Below are 16573 nucleotides of genomic sequence, written 5' to 3' on the forward strand. Positions count from 1 at the left end.
ACTGAATGTGGAGGTAGCTAGTTGTATATAATAACATCCAGTCATGAATGGTGGTGGACAATTAAACAACTCACTGCAGGAGGAAGAGGCTCCACAAATATCCCCATCCTTAATGATGGAGGAGCCCAGCACAACAGTGCAAAAGATAAGGCTGAAGTATTTGCTACAATCTTCAGCCAGACATGCTGAGTGGATGATCCATCTCGGCCTCCTCTGGAGGTCCCCAGAATCACAGATGTCAGTCTTCAGCCAATTCAATTACTCCACATGTTATCAAAAAACGGCTGAAGGCACTGGATAGTGCAAAGGCTATGGGCCCTGACAAGGTTCCAGCAATAAATCTGAAGGCTTGCACTCCGAGCCAATTTGTTCCAGCACAGCTACAACACTGGTGTCTACCCAGCTACATGGAAAATTGCCCAGGTATGTCCTGCACACAAAAAGCAGGACAAATCCAACCAAGCCAATTACCATCCCATTAATCTACTCTCGATCATCAGAAAAGTGATGGAAGGGGTCATCAACAGTGCTATGAAGAGGCACTTGCTTTGCAATAACCTGCTCACTGATGCTCAGTTTGGGTTCTGCCAGGGTCACTCAGCTCCTGACCTCATTATAGCCTTGCTCCAAAAATGAACAAAAGAGGTGAACTCCAGAGGTGAGGTGAGAGTGACTGCCCTTGATATCAAGGCAGCATTTGACTGAGTGTGGCATCAAAGAGCCCTAGCAAAACTGGAGTCAATGGGAATCAGAGGGAAAACTCTCCACTGGTTGGAATCATGTTTAGCACAAAGGAAGATGGTTGTGGTTGTTGGAGGTCAGTCACCTCAGCTCCAGGACATCACTGCAGGAGTTCCTCAGGGTAGTGTCCTAGGCCCAACCATCTTCAGCTGCTTCATCAATGACCTTCCTTCCATCATAATGTCAGAAGTGGGGATGTTCACTGATGATTGCACAATGTTCAGCATCATTCGCGACTCTTCAGATACTGAAGCAGTCCATATCCAAATGCAGCAAGACCTGGACAATATCCAGGCTTGGGCTGACAAGTGGCAAGTAACATTCACCCCACACAAGTGTCAGGTAACGACCATCTCCAGTAAGAGAGAGACTAACCATCACCCCATGACATTCAATGGCATTACCATCGCTGAATTCCCAATATCAACATCCTGGTGGGGGGGGGTTTTACCATTGACCAGAAACTGAACTGGACCAGCCATATAAGTGCAGTGGTTACAATAGCAGGTCAGAGGCTAGGAATCAAGTGACAAGTAACTCACTGCCTGACTCACAAGCCTGTCCACCATCAACAAGGCACAAGTCAGGACTGTGATGGAATACTGTCCAATTGTCTGGCTCAGTGCAGCTCCAACAATGAAAGAAGCTTGACACCATCCAGGACAAAGCAGCCCCCTTGATTGACACCTCTGGCACAAACATTTACTCCATCCACCACCGACAAACAGTGACAGCAGTGTGCACCATCTACAAGATGCACTGCTGGAATTCACCAAGGCTCCTTTCCAAACCAACAACCACTACCATCAAGAAGGACAAGGGTAGGGAACACCACCACCTGCAAGTTCCCCTCCAAACCACACACTACCCTGACTTGGAACTATATCATCATTCCTTCACTGTTGCTGGGTCAGAACTCCCTTCCTAACAGCACAGTGGGTGTACCTACACCACATGGGCTGCAGCAGTTCAAAGCGGCAGCTCACCCCGACCTTCTCAAGGGCACTTAAGGATAGGCAATAAATGCTGGCCTAGCCAGTGACATCCACATCCCATAAATTAATAAAACAAATATTTTATGAGATGGAATAAAAATTGTGTGAATGCCTATTTATTACTCCTTCTCCCACCCTTACTCCCTACCCTCTGTGCACTTCTCTCTCCCCTCATCACACTCCACCCTTGCCTCTCCACACTCCTTTCCCTGACACCTTCCACTCCATCTTCTCCATCATTACCCCATCCTCCTCCTCCTCCCATAGTCCCTTCTCCCTCCCAACCTGTCCCCCACACCCAACCTCAAGCCACTGACACTTTGGCTCCCCCACCACCTTCGTCTCCCCCACTCCTAAGCCCACCCTCCCCCAGCACCCTCGTCTCCACCCCACTCCTAAGCCCACCCTCCCCCGCCACCTTCGTCTCCACCCCCCACCAAACCCACCCTCCTGAACTTTCGTTACTCCCCAACAAACTCACCCACCCCCGACATCTTTGTTCCCCCCCAAACAAACTCACCCCCCCCCGCCACAACGCTGGTTCACCAGCCCAAGACACCATCATTCCCCTGCCTCCCAATCTCACCGCCGCTGACATCTCTCCCTCTCCCAGTCGATCCTAGGCCTTCCTCTTCCCCCCCCCCCCACCCCCTCCTGACACCATCCAGGACAAAGCAGCCCCCTTGATTGACACCTCTGGCACAAACATTTACTCCATCCACCACCGACAAACAGTGACAGCAGTGTGCACCATCTACAAGATGCACTGCTGGAATTCACCAAGGCTCCTTTCCAAACCAACAACCACTACCATCAAGAAGGACAAGGGTAGGGAACACCACCACCTGCAAGTTCCCCTCCAAACCACACACTACCCTGACTTGGAACTATATCATCATTCCTTCACTGTTGCTGGGTCAGAACTCCCTTCCTAACAGCACAGTGGGTGTACCTACACCACATGGGCTGCAGCAGTTCAAAGCGGCAGCTCACCCCGACCTTCTCAAGGGCACTTAAGGATAGGCAATAAATGCTGGCCTAGCCAGTGACATCCACATCCCATAAATTAATAAAACAAATATTTTATGAGATGGAATAAAAATTGTGTGAATGCCTATTTATTACTCCTTCTCCCACCCTTACTCCCTCCCCTCTGTGCACTTCTCTCTCCCCTCATCACACTCCACCCTTGCCTCTCCACACTCCTTTCCCTGACACCTTCCACTCCATCTTCTCCATCATTACCCCATCCTCCTCCTCCTCCCATAGTCCCTTCTCCCTCCCAACCTGTCCCCCACACCCAACCTCAAGCCACTGACACTTTGGCTCCCCCACCACCTTCGTCTCCCCCACTCCTAAGCCCACCCTCCCCCAGCACCCTCGTCTCCACCCCACTCCTAAGCCCACCCTCCCCCGCCACCTTCGTCTCCACCCCCCACCAAACCCACCCTCCTGAACTTTCGTTACTCCCCAACAAACTCACCCACCCCCGACATCTTTGTTCCCCCCCAAACAAACTCACCCCCCCCGCCACAACGCTGGTTCACCAGCCCAAGACACCATCATTCCCCTGCCTCCCAATCTCACCGCCGCTGACATCTCTCCCTCTCCCAGTCGATCCTAGGCCTTCCTCTTCCCCCCCCCCCCACCCCCTCCTGGGTACATCTTCCTCTCCCAAACACAGCTGGACCTTCCTCTCCACCAACATCCATTGTGAGCAGACCCTCAACGGTAACTTACCAACTTCTGTGAACTTCTTCACGGTGGATACTCCCCACTTGCCTGGATGAGTGCAGCTCCCACAGCACTCAAGAAGCTTGACACCATCCATCAGAATCTGCCCAGTATGCCATGGACATTCCTCCAGTGTGTGGTTGTTGTCGGGCTTCCAGCAACTTCCACTCCTCGGATGTCCATGATGTGAGCAAGGCCCTGGTGGTAAGTCTTGAGTTTTGCATGTCACACTTATCAAGATGTGTTCTACACCAGCGTGGTGGTGGGGGGGTAATTCCGGCAAGCTGGCCTTATAATGATATGCAGATGTATTACAATGAGGTTCCCGACATCCAACAGCTGAGGAAATGCAGCCCGCAAACAATTGCGAGCCGGTTTCACGACGCTGTGCAGTCGATTTTTGGCCTTTTTGCCATATTGTCCACTCATGCCGCCAAACATGCCTGACACCAAACGGCACAGAAAATACCACTCTGTGGCTACAAGAGCAGCTTAGAGGCTAGGAATCCTGTTGCAAATAACTCATCTCCTGGCTCTCCAAAGCCTGTCCACCATCTATAAGGCACAAGTCAGGAGTGTGATGGGATACTCCCCACTTGCCTGGATGAATGAAGCTCCAACAACACTAAAGAAGCTTGACACCATCCAGGACAAAGCAACCCACTTGATTGGCACCACATCCACAAACATTTACTCTCTCCACCACTGGCACATAAAGGCAGTAGTGTGTACCATCTAAAAGATGCACTTCAGGAACTCACCAAGGTTCCTTAGATAACACCTTCCAAACTCACGACTGTTACCATCTAGAATGGCAAAGGCAGCAGACACATGGGAACACCACCACCTGGCAGTTCCCTTCAAGCCACTCACCATCCTGACTTGGAAATATATCACTGTTCCTTCGCCGTCACTGGGTCAACTTCCTGGAACTCCCTCCCTAACAGCACTGTGGGTGTACCTACACCACGTGGACTGCAGCGTTTCAAGGCGGCGGCTCACCACCACCTTCTCAAGGGCAACATGGATTTGCAATTAATGCTGGCCTGGCCAGCGACGCCCACATCTCATGAATGAATGTAAAGAAAAACATTTGCTGTGTTTGTACAGCATACCTTACCTGAAAGAGATGCAGCTCTTGTCATCGGGCCCTTTAACCACCACACCAGTAGCTCCCCCAGATCGAACAGCAAATACCTACGAGCAGCAAATGAAAAAAGTCATTTTTAAAAACAAAATCTGCTATCTAATCCAGTAAATCATAAATTTCTATACCATCACCAAGTTATAAGCTTAGTGTTGGAAGCTTATCATTTCATATACAAAGGGACATAGACAGGTTAAGTGAGGGATCAAAAATTTGTCAGGTGGAATATAAAAGTGGGAAAATGTGAGGTTGTCCACTTCAGCAGGAAGAATTGAAAAGAAATAGAAAGAAATATTACTTTAAAAGGAGATTGCAGAATGCTGCCTTTCCAGAGGGACCTGGGTGTTCTTGTACATGAATCGCAAAAGGTCAGAAAACAGGTACAGCAAATGATTAGGACGGTAAATAGAATGCTGGCCTTTATTGCGAGGGGGATGGAGTCTAAAAGTAGGGATGTCTTGCTACAACTGTACAGGACATTGGTAAGACTGCATCTAGAGTACTGTGTACAGTTTTGTTCATCTTACTTAAGGAGGGACATAATTGCATTGGAAGCAGTTCAGAGAACATTCATTCGGCTGATTCCTGGGATGAAACGGTTGCCTATGAGGAAAGGTTGAGTAATACTCATTGAAGTGTAGAAAAATGGGAGGTAACCTTATTGAAACACATAAGATTGTGAGGGGGCTTGCTAGGGTTGATGAGAGGATGTTTCCTCTAGAACTAAGGGGGACAATTTCAAAATAGGGGGTCTCCCATTTAAGATGGAGATGAGGAGGAATTTCTTGCAAGGTCATTAGTGTTTGAATTCCCTCCCCCAGACAGCAGTGGAGGCTGGGTCACTGAATATATCCAAGGCTGAGTTAGGCAGATTTTTGATCCACAATGGAATAGATGGAGGGGGCTGGGAGGGAATTCTAGAGCTTAGGGCCTTGACAGCTGCCAATGATGGAGCATTGAGACGGAACTGCGACATCAAAGGTGTTGACTTTCAGATGAGACATTAAACCTAGGCCCCATCTTCCTGCATGGATGTAAAAGATGCAACATTCACTTTTCCAAAGAAGAGCAGGTGAGTTATCCCCGGAGGCAGTAATCACCACCTAGAAGAGAAGTGAAGAGGGGATCCAGAGGCAATAGAGCAGACGAATCGAGGACCCGGAAAATTTAAACTTAAATAAGGGCAACTATGTGGGCACTGTCTTGTTTTTTGTTTCTTTGATTTAACGATGCACACAGGCCACTGACATTGTAGCTGAGCTAACTTTATGGATAACACATTTTCCTAACATAGCTTCAGTGTCTGAACTCTACCAAGACAGGTTCCAACATATACTATCTGACCTTCAACCTCCAGGTCAGGTGACCCCATATATAGTACACAATACCATATAGTATCTAATACTGGAGTCCACAACCACAATCAGCTATCATCATGACATTTCCCTCTTTAAAAAAAACTTTTATACAACTCAAGTATGCAAAGTCTCTTATCTATTATTTCTCTCTCTGTTTTAATCAGTCTGTTTTGCCTTTTATTCATCTCTGTATCTCTGTTTTTTTTCACAATTCTTCCACTGGATGTTCTGAATGGTAATAGGAGTGATTTTGAAGGACAAGGGGCCTTCTCCAGCTTTGTGCCATTATCATGCCTTGGATAGTTTTCAGAACTCTCAGGCTTTGTCTGGTTATCTGTTGCTTCACTGGTGGGATCTCAGCTACACTTTCTGGTTCAGAGCAAGGTTGCATTTCATTTGTTTTCCATTAGAATTTCTGGTTTCTCCTGTACTGTTGTCCATTTGGAGTCTGCACTTAGTAAGATCTTGGTTCTCCTGTGATTCATGTGACAACAGCAGGATTCCAGATCCCTTCATGCTGAATCCTCACTGTCTCTCCCATGTTCAGGTCAGGCAGAGGCCAAGCACCTGGATTAAAGTACTGTTTCTGCTGTCTCAGTTTGAGCAGGTCCTGCATGCTGTAGCTCACTGGCTGCGGAAATAATAGTTGGGGCCCAGTTGGAAGCTTAGTTCTTAGTTTTCTCCCCATCAGGAGCTGTGCTGGAGATGATCCAATGCCCTCTAATGGAGTATCCTGAAATCCAGCACAACCAGGAAGGGGTCTCTTCTGTCCACCTTTGCCTTCTTCAACTGGTGTTTTAAGATCTGCATGGTACGTTCCACCATTCCGTTGGATTGTGGATATTTGGGACTTGACGGGGTGTGGCAAAACTTCCAGTCCTGTGAATTTGCGGAACTCTGTGCCTGAGAATTGTGGACAGTTATGTGGGAACAGCATTTCAGGTATGCTGCGGTGAGCAAAAACTGTTTTTAAATCATTTATTACAGTGATGTTCTTATTATCATTTCTCAGCAGCAGAGTCTCAAAAATCTTTGAGTAATAATCTACTGCTGGTAGGTACTCACTGTTGTCAAATGTGAACAAGTCCACTCCAGTTTTCTGCCAGGGCCTCTCAGGAACACTGTGTGGTTGAAGTGGTTCTTTTTACTGCGATTTACTGTACTTTTTGCACACTGCACATGCATTCACCATTTCCCTGATTTGTGCTCCCATTCCAGGTCAATACGCTACATCTCGAGCTCTTCTCCTGCATGTTCCTATGCTGAGGTGACTTTCATGTATGTGCTGCAGCATTTCTTTCCTCAGTGTGGCAGGAATTATGATCTTTTTTCCCTTGAAAAGTATTTCTTCTGCTACATGAAGTTACTCACAAAAGTTCCAGTTCTCTTGTCCAGCAGAAGGGGCTCCGCTCCGACGTGTGGACCTGTCAGTTTGCACAATCTGCTGCAGATTTCTCAGGGTGGCATCATTCTTGGTCGCTGCCCTGATCTCATCCAGTTTGGTTACAGCCAGAGCTAAGTTCTTTGTCAGCATATGAACCTGTGCTTCTGTTTCTTTATCCTCTTCCTCTGTGATAGGTAGGTATGCACGTGACAAAGTATCTGCGATGTACATTTCCTTGCCCAGTTTGTACTTAACTCTGACCTAGTACTTCTACAGATGCATCAGTAATCTTTGGATTCTTGGTGGTGCACAGTTCAGGGGCTTAAGTGCAGCTTCCAAAGGCTAGGGATCAGACTCTACCTCCACGTCGTTGCGTGGACAAACTGGTGGAAGCATTCTAGGCCAAACACAATTGCTCGCATTTCCTTCTCTATTTGGACATACCGCTGCTGTGCTTCAGTCACTGTCTTTGAAGTGTATGCCACTGGTGCCTCATTTTGCAAGAGGACAGCTCCCAGGCCAGTCTTTGAAGTGTCTACTGAGATCTTGGCCAGCTGACTGACATCGTAATACTGGTACTTGAGTCAGTGTTCTCTTCAGGCTGGTCAAAGCTTCATAGAGACTTTGTTCCCAGTGCCATTCCACATCATTTTGTGGAAGTTCTCTGGGAGATGCTGTCAGGTCTGACATGTTCGGAATGAATTTCCCAGGATGGGTCATCATTCCCAAAAACCTCTCCAAGTCTTTCTTACATTCTGGGGGTGGCATGTTCACGACTGCTTTGACTTTACTTGGGTCCAGCTTCAGTCCCTCACTTGTTAGCACATGCCCCAAGTATTTGATTTCATGAAGACCTGTTTTGCACTTTTTCCTCTTTAACTTGAGATTCCTTTCTCTAGCTCTGGCCAGCACCTGCTTCAGTCTGTGGTCGTGTTCTTCTCGTGAGGCTCCCCAGACCAGCACATCATCAATATAGGTTCTCATGCCCTCTAACCCTTTAAACAGCTGCTTCACTGTTCTGTGGAACACTTCTGGTGCTGAATTAATACCAAAAGGTAAGCGTGAAAACCTGTATTGCCTGTATTGTATGATGAAGGTACAGAGATAGGAGCTGCATTCATCCAGCTTGACCTGACAGAAGCCTGAACTCGCATCGAAGGCTGTATAGTATTTAATGTCAGCTAGCTTACACATGATCTCTACTACTGTGGGCAGCTGGTAATGATCTCTTTGTACTGCCTGGTTTAGATCTCTGGGATCCAGGCAGATTCCCATCTGATTTTTCTACAATTACAATTGGATTAACCCATTTTGTTGATTCTTCAATTATCTTAATGATGTGAAGTTTGTCCATTCTGTCCAACTCTGCTTTCAGTCAGTCTCTCATTTTCCTGGGTGGGTGTATTTTGGGTGTCACAGTTTCGCCAATCTTGATGGTGTGTTCTCTTTTTAGGCAGCCAATCCCCTGGAACACATCTTTATACTCACTCAGGATGTCATCAATGGTGACAGTCATTATTCTCTTGATTGGCTTCAGATTTTGCACAAGCTATGATTCCAAGAGTGGGTTTTGCATCATTTTTCACCACTATGAATGGAAATGCTTAAGACTGTTTTTTGTAGTTCACTTTAAATGTGCACTTGCCTTTTACAGCAACTTTTTCACCTGTGTAAGTGGACAGCTTCACTTTTGTTTTAGTTAGCTGTTTTTCCTTCCTTATCTAATGATACAGGCTTATGGGAATCACATTTACCTGTGCACCGGCATCAAGCTTGAAATTCACCATCATGTTGGCAATTTTTAAATCCACCTTCCATTTGTCTTCTTTGGAATTTGTTATTGCTGTACCAACGAAAACCAGTTTCAGTATCTGTCATCATCTGCAATCATGTGCATTTCTTCGGTTTACACATCTGAGTGAAGCGAGCTTATCACATTTTTACACTGCTTTCGGTAGGCTAGACAACTAAATGGCACACGCTCTGTTCCACATCAGCTGTATTTAAAATATTTTAACACCAGTTTTTTTTTTACCTTCGGGTTATTTGTTCTTTCCCTGGGCTATTTCTGTTTAACCGCATCTAACTGTTTGGCTGGGTGCGGATTATCATCTTCTGTCATCTGTTCAATCTGGCATTTCATTGTCTCTGCCACTCTGCAGATATTTATTGCTTTCTCCAGCATGAGATCAACTTCTTTCAAAAGCCGTTCTCTCAGGGAGTAATTTACAATCCCGCAAATTATTCTATCCTGAATGAGTGATGCGTTAAGCTCTCCAATTTCACACGACTTGGCTCATTTTCTCAGCCGAGTTGCCTACTGTTGTCACTGTCTTGTGTGCATGTAAAAAAAAGTCTGTATCTTTCATACATGATGTTGTTCTTAGGGCTGCAGTGGGCTTCGAATTTCTTTTCCGTCATTTTGTTTCTCATCACTTTCAAATGTGGATGTTATAGACTTCTGGGGCTTCTTCCCCAGCTGCATGAAGACAGATGGAAGACTGTAACCGGAGGGTCTTTTTTTTAATCACCGCCCATTGCTGTGAGGTGCAGTTCGAATCGCTGCTGGAACCTCCTCCAGTTTTCAGTGAGATTAGCCTCCAAACTGAGCTCTGCAGTGGTTTCAGAACTTCCACTGATGCTTTTAGTTTACTCCTGACACTATGCCTTGTTTTTTGTTTCTTTGTTTAATGATGCACATAGGCTGTCAACATTGTAGCTGAGCTAACTTTATCGACAACACATGTTCCTAACATGGTAACGTATCTGTACCGTCTGAACTCTATCAAGACAGGTTCCAACATGTGCTATCTGACCTGATCAGGTGACCCCCATATATTGTACGGAGTACCATATAGTATCTAACACTGGAGTCCACAACCACAATCAGCTATTATCATGACAGACACGAAAGCTGAGCTAGCTGAAGTGAACTGGGATACTAGGCTAGGGGACAGATCAATAAGAAACAGTAACAGGCATTTAAGGGAATTTTTCAGAATACTCAATAATTATACTTCTAAAGGGAGGATCCACCATCCGTGGTTAACTAAAGAAGTTAGGGAAAGCATGAAATTTAAGGAAAAAGTATATAACTGCGCAAAGATGAGCAGCAGGTCAATGATTGGTCAGAATATAAAAAATAGCAAAAAATGACTAAAAGGTTAATGAGGAGAAAGAAATTAGAGTATGAGAGGAAGCTAACTAAAAATGTAAAAACGAATAGAAAGAAAGAGTTTCTATGGGTTTTCAAACAGGAAAAGAGTAGGTAAGGTGAGTGTTGGTCCTCCAGAGAGTGAGAATGGGGAGTTAATAGTAGATAATAAGGAAATGGCAGATCAAATGAACAAATATTTTGCTCCTGTCTTCACTACAGATGATATAAAAAACATTCCAGTAATAGCTATAAATCAGGAGGAAGGTGGAGCAGAGAGAGGAACTTGGTGACATTACAATTACTAGGGAAACAGTACTGAGCAAACTGGTGGAGCTGTGGGCTAACAAGTCTCCGGGTCCAGATGGATTTCGTCTTAAAAGAGGCGGCTAATGAGGTAGTAGGTGTGTTGGTGTTAATTTTTCAAAGTTTCCTAGATTCTGGAAAGGTTTCATCAGGCTGGAAGTAGCAAATATAACCCCTCTATTCAAGAAGGGAGGGAGGCAGAGGACAGGAAACTATGGGCCAGTTAGCTCAACGTCTGTCGTGGAAAAGGTGTTAGAGTCGATCATTAAAGAGGTGATAGCTGGGGACTTCCAAAAACACAAAGTAATCGGGATGAGTCAGCACAGTTTTGTGAAAGGGAAATCATGTTTAACCAAATTATTAGAGTTCTTTGGAGGAGTAACATGAGCTGTGGATGAAGGGGAGCCAGGAGACATACTGGACTCGGATTTCCAGAAGGAATTTGATAAGGTGTCACATCAAAGGTTATTGCAGGAAATAAAAACTCACGGTATAGTGGGTAATATTACCATGGATAGAAGATTGGCTGGCCGGCTGGCAGAAAACAAAGGGCATGCAAAATGGAACTTTTTCCGCACGGTCGCAGGGTCAGCACCGAGGGAGGGCCGCACGGTCGGAGGGTCAGCACCGAGGGAGGGCCGCACGGTCGGAGGGTCAGCACCGAGGGAGGGCCGCACGGTCGGAGGGTCAGCACCGAGGGAGGGCCGCACGGTCGGAGGGTCAGCACCGAGGGAGGGCCGCACGGTCGGAGGGTCAGCACCGAGGGAGGGCCGCACGGTCGGAGGGTCAGCACCGAGGGAGGGCCGCACGGTCGGAGGGTCAGCACCGAGGGAGGGCCGCACGGTCGGAGGGTCAGCACCGAGGGAGGGCCGCACGGTCGGAGGGTCAGCACCGAGGGAGGGCCGCACGGTCGGAGGGTCAGCACCGAGGGAGGGCCGCACGGTCGGAGGGTCAGCACCGAGGGAGGGCCGCACGGTCGGAGGGTCAGCACCGAGGGAGGGCCGCACGGTCGGAGGGTCAGCACCGAGGGAGGGCCGCACGGTCGGAGGGTCAGCACCGAGGGAGGGCCGCACGGTCGGAGGGTCAGCACCGAGGGAGGGCCGCACGGTCGGAGGGTCAGCACCGAGGGAGGGCCGCACGGTCGGAGGGTCAGCACCGAGGGAGGGCCGCACGGTCGGAGGGTCAGTACCGAGGGAGTGCCGCACTGTCGGAGGGTCAGCCCTGAGGGAGTGCCGCACTGTCGGAGGGTCAGCCCTGAGGGAGTGCCGCACTGTCGGAGGGTCAGTACCGAGGGAGTGCCGCACTGTCGGAGGGTCAGTACCGAGGGAGTGCCGCACTGTCGGAGGGTCAGTACCGAGGGAGTGCCGCACTGTCGGAGGGTCAGCACCGAGGGAGTGCCGCACTGTCGGAGGGTCAGCACCGAGGGAGTGCCGCACTGTCGGAGGGTCAGTACCGAGGGAGTGCCGCACTGTCGGAGGGTCAGCCCTGAGGGAGTGCCGCACTGTCGGAGGGTCAGTACCGAGGGAGTGCCGCACTGTCGGAGGGTCAGTACCGAGGGAGTGCCGCACTGTCGGAGGGTCAGTACCGAGGGAGTGCCGCACTGTCGGAGGGTCAGTACCGAGGGAGTGCCGCACTGTCGGAGGGTCAGTACCGAGGGAGTGCCGCACTGTCGGAGGGTCAGTACCGAGGGAGTGCCGCACTGTCGGAGGGTCAGCACCGAGGGAGTGCCGCACTGTCGGAGGGTCAGCACCGAGGGAGTGCCGCACTGTCGGAGGGTCAGCACCGAGGGAGTGCCGCACTGTCGGAGGGTCAGCACCGAGGGAGTGCCGCACTGTCGGAGGGTCAGCACCGAGGGAGTGCCGCACTGTCGGAGGGTCAGCACCGAGGGAGTGCCGCACTGTCGGAGGGTCAGCACCGAGGGAGTGCCGCACTGTCGGAGGGTCAGTACCGAGGGAGTGCCGCACTGTCAGAGGGTCAGCACCGAGGGAGGGCCGCACTGTCGGAGGGTCCGTACTGAGGGAGAGCCACACTGTCGGAGGGTCAGTACTGAGGGAGTGCCGCACTGTCGGAGGGTCAGTACTGAGGGAGAGCCGCACGCTCGGCGGTGCCGGGACGGGGGGGGGGGGGGGGGGTCTGTCGGTTTTTGTTATTGACGAGCCGCACTCGAGTCCTCGCGCGTTCCCCCCTCTCACCTGTTTATTGGCTTCATCGAAAAATACGTTATTGACAGCGGAAACTTTCTCGAAGTGCAGCGGGGTGTCGCACAGCTCCAGGTAATATCCCTGCGGCTGCGGTGCCGCCATCGCCATCAGCGTCGCCTCAGCCGCCTGTCCAAACGCCGCTGTTTACATCCGGCTCCCCGCCGCACTGCGCGTGCGCGGTGCTGCCATGGTCTGGCCGCGCACGCGCGGTCCCATCCCCACCTCCGAGTACTGCACATGCGCGATAGCCATTGCCCGGTTGAACCGTGCGCATGCGCAGCCCTTCATGTGATGATTATGTATCAGGGGAGTACCTGAAGTTTCACTTCTCAGTTTTATATCTTTTTATTTTTACTTCCTGCAGCAGTAACACTCATAACGGTTTCCCGGGGTTGCATATTGCCTTCAAATATCATAGTCATCTTGCAGCAGAAAAGGGTTAATTTGGGATTTAGGGATCAGTGCACAATAATTTTAATAAACTTTATTATTTTAACTAATTATACAGGGGAGGCAGTTTTGCTACAGCTAATACAAAGCCCAGGTTAGATCCCTTTAGGTGCCCAGTGTACAGCACAGTTCCAGACACCCTGACTTCATGTAACCAATGCTCCAAGTGTTCGATTGACGAGAGGTGGCATTTGAGAGATGGGACCAATGTTCTAGCGAAAAGGGTAAATAGGGTGGTCAAGAGGACTTCAAACTAGAAAGTGGGAGGGGATAGAGAAGGGTAAAACTCCAAGAAGTATGACTAATCGGAAGCAATTCAGCAGATTAGCATGTGGGCGGGGGGGGCGGTGGATTCAACTTCATGGAAAATTATGGAAAAACTGAAAAGAGAGCCCAGGAGAGGATATTAAAGTCCCCAGAACACAAAATAGGACAGAGTGTTTGGAAAGGGCTAGGGATCTAACTTCATGCACATCAGATAAAGGGACAACAATGAGAAAGGGGACTGGAAATACAGGACTGAAGGTGTTGTATCTGAATGCACGCAGTATATGAAATAAGGTAAATGAGCTTGTGGTGCAGATTGAAATTGGCAGGTATGATGTGGTGGGCATCACGGAGACATGGCTGCAAGGTGATCAGGACTGGGAGCTAAATATTCAAGGATATACATCCTATCGAAAAGATAGGCAGGTTGGTAGATGGGATGGGGTTGCTTTGTTAGTAAGAAATGAAATTAAATCGATTGCAAGAAATGACGTATGTTCAGATGATGTAGAATCTGTGTGGGTAGAGTTGAGGAATCGCAAAGGTAAAAAAACCATAATAGGAGTTATGTACAGGACTCCGAACAGTAGTCAGGATGTGGGGCACAAGATACACCAGGAGATAGAAAAGGTGCATAAGAAAGGCAAAGTTACAGTGATCATTGGGGATTTCAATATGCAGGTAGACTGGGAAAATCAGGTTGGTAGTGGATCCCAAGAAGAGGAATTTGTGGAATGTCTACGAGATGGCTTTTTGGAGCAGCTTGTGGTGGAGCCCACTAGGGAACAGGCAATTCTAGATTTAGTGATGTGTAATGAAGCAGATTTGATAAGGGAGCTTAAGGTGAAGGAAACCTTAAGACGAATTGACCATAATATGATAGAATTTACTCTGCAATTTAAGAGGAAAAAGCTGGAATCAGATGTAACGGTATTACAGTTGAATAAAGGCAACTACAGAGGCATGAGGGAGGAGCTAGCCAGAATTGACTGGGAGATGAGCCTAGCAGGAAAGACAGTGGAACAGCAATGGCAGGAGTTTCTGGGAGTAATTTGGGAGACACAGCAAAAATTCATCCCTAGGAAGAAGAAGCATACTAAAGGGAGGACGAGGCAACCATGGCTGACAAAAGAAGTCAGGGACAGCATAAAAGCTAAAGAGAAAGTATACAATGCAGCGAAGAGCCGTGGGAAACCAGGGGATTGGGAAGCCTACAAAGACCAACAAAGGATAACTAAAAAAGAAATAAGGAGGGAGAAGATTAAATATGAGGGTAAACTAGCCAGTAATATAAAAGAAGATTGCAAGAGTTTTTTTTAGATATATAAAGGATAAGAGAGAGGCAAAAGTGGACATTGGGCCACTGGGAAATGACGCTGGAGAAGTAGTAGTGGGGAACAAAGAAATGGCAGAGGAACTGAATAGGTACTTTGCATCAGTCTTCACGTGGAAGACACGAGTAACCTCCCCAAAGTTCAAGAGAGTTGGGGGGAAGAGGTGAGTATGATGGCCATTACCAAGGAGAAGGTGCTAGGAAAACTGAGACGTCTGAAGGTGGATAAATCACCTGGACCAGATGGATTACACCCCAGAGTTCTGAAGGAGATAGCTGAAGAGATAGTGGAGGTGTTAGTGGTGATCTTTCAGGAATCACTGGAGTCAGGGAGGGTCCCAGAGGACTGGAAAATCGCTAATGTAACCCCACTGTTTAAGAAGGGAGTGAGGCAAAAGACGGGAAATTACAGGCCGATTAGCCTGACCTCAGTCGTTGGTAAGATTTTAAAGTCCATTATTAAGGATGAGATTTCAGAATACTTGGAAGTGCATGATAAAATAGGGCAAAGTCAGCATGGTTTCATCAAGGGGAGGTCATGCCTGACAAATCTGTTAGAATTCTTTGAGGAGGTAACGAGTAGGTTAGACAAAGGAGAGCCATTGGATGTTATCTACTTGCACTTCCAGAAGGCCTTTGACAAGGTGCAGCACAGGATGCTGCTCAGTAAGATAAGAGCTCATGGTGTTAGAGACAAGGTACTAGCATGGATAGAAGATTGGCTGTCTGGCAGGAGGCAGAGAGTGGGGATAAGGGGGTCCTTCTCAGGAAGATGGCCGGTGACTAGTGGAATTCCGCAGGGGTCGATGTTGGAACCACAACTTTTCACATTATACATTAATGATCTAGATGAAGGAACTGAGGGCATCCTGGCTAAGTTTGCAGATGATACAAAGATAGGTGGAGGGATAGGTGGTATTGAGGAGGTGGGGAGGCTGCAGAAGGATTTGGACAGGTTAGGAGAATGGGCAAAGAAGTGGCAGATGGAATACAACGTGAGGAAGTGTGAGGTCATGCACTTTGGTAGGAAGAATAGAGGCATAGACTATTTTCTAAATGGGGAGAGAATTCAGAAATCTGGAATGCAAAGGGACTTGGGAGTCCTAGTTCAGGATTCTCTTAAGGTTAACTTGCAGGTTGAGTCGGTAGTTAGGAAGGCAAATGCAATGTTGGCATTTATTTCGAGAGGACTAGAATATAAAAGCAGGGATGTGCTGCTGAGGCTTTATAAGGCTCAGGTCAGACATTTCGAATATTGTGAGCAACTTGGGGCCCCATATCTCAGGAAGGATGTTCTGGCCCTGGAGAGGGTCCAGAGGAGGTTCACGAGAATGATCCCAGGAATGAAAGGCTTAACATATGAGGAATGTTTGAGGACTCTGGGTCTATACTCAATGGAGTTTAGAAGGATGAGGGGGGATCTGATTGAAACTTACAGAATACTGAAAGGCCTGGATAGAGTGGACGTGGGGAAGATGTTTCCATTAGTAGGAGAGACTAGGA

The 16573-nt window shown here is 48.2% G+C and overlaps 1 protein-coding gene across 2 annotated transcripts in view; it reads right to left on the reverse strand.

Moving 5' to 3' along the window:
* Nucleotides 1-13169, reverse strand: part of rmc1 (regulator of MON1-CCZ1) — an 86560-nt gene extending 73391 nt beyond the window's left edge. For both annotated transcript variants that reach the window (XR_005943363.1, XM_041190489.1), the window contains exons 1-2: nt 13012-13169; nt 4591-4667 (exon numbers count right to left, since the gene is read on the reverse strand). Coding sequence is in view for 1 of the 2 variants with exons in the window: in XM_041190489.1 (XP_041046423.1) it covers nt 4591-4667; nt 13012-13128 (194 nt within the window). In the remaining variant the exon portion in view is untranslated. The remainder of the gene's footprint in view (nt 1-4590; nt 4668-13011) is intronic.
* Nucleotides 13170-16573: the final 3404 nt, after the last annotated feature.

The sequence above is a fragment of the Carcharodon carcharias genome, chromosome 6 (assembly GCF_017639515.1).
Source record: "Carcharodon carcharias isolate sCarCar2 chromosome 6, sCarCar2.pri, whole genome shotgun sequence".
Classification (NCBI taxonomy): Eukaryota; Metazoa; Chordata; class Chondrichthyes; order Lamniformes; family Lamnidae; genus Carcharodon; species Carcharodon carcharias.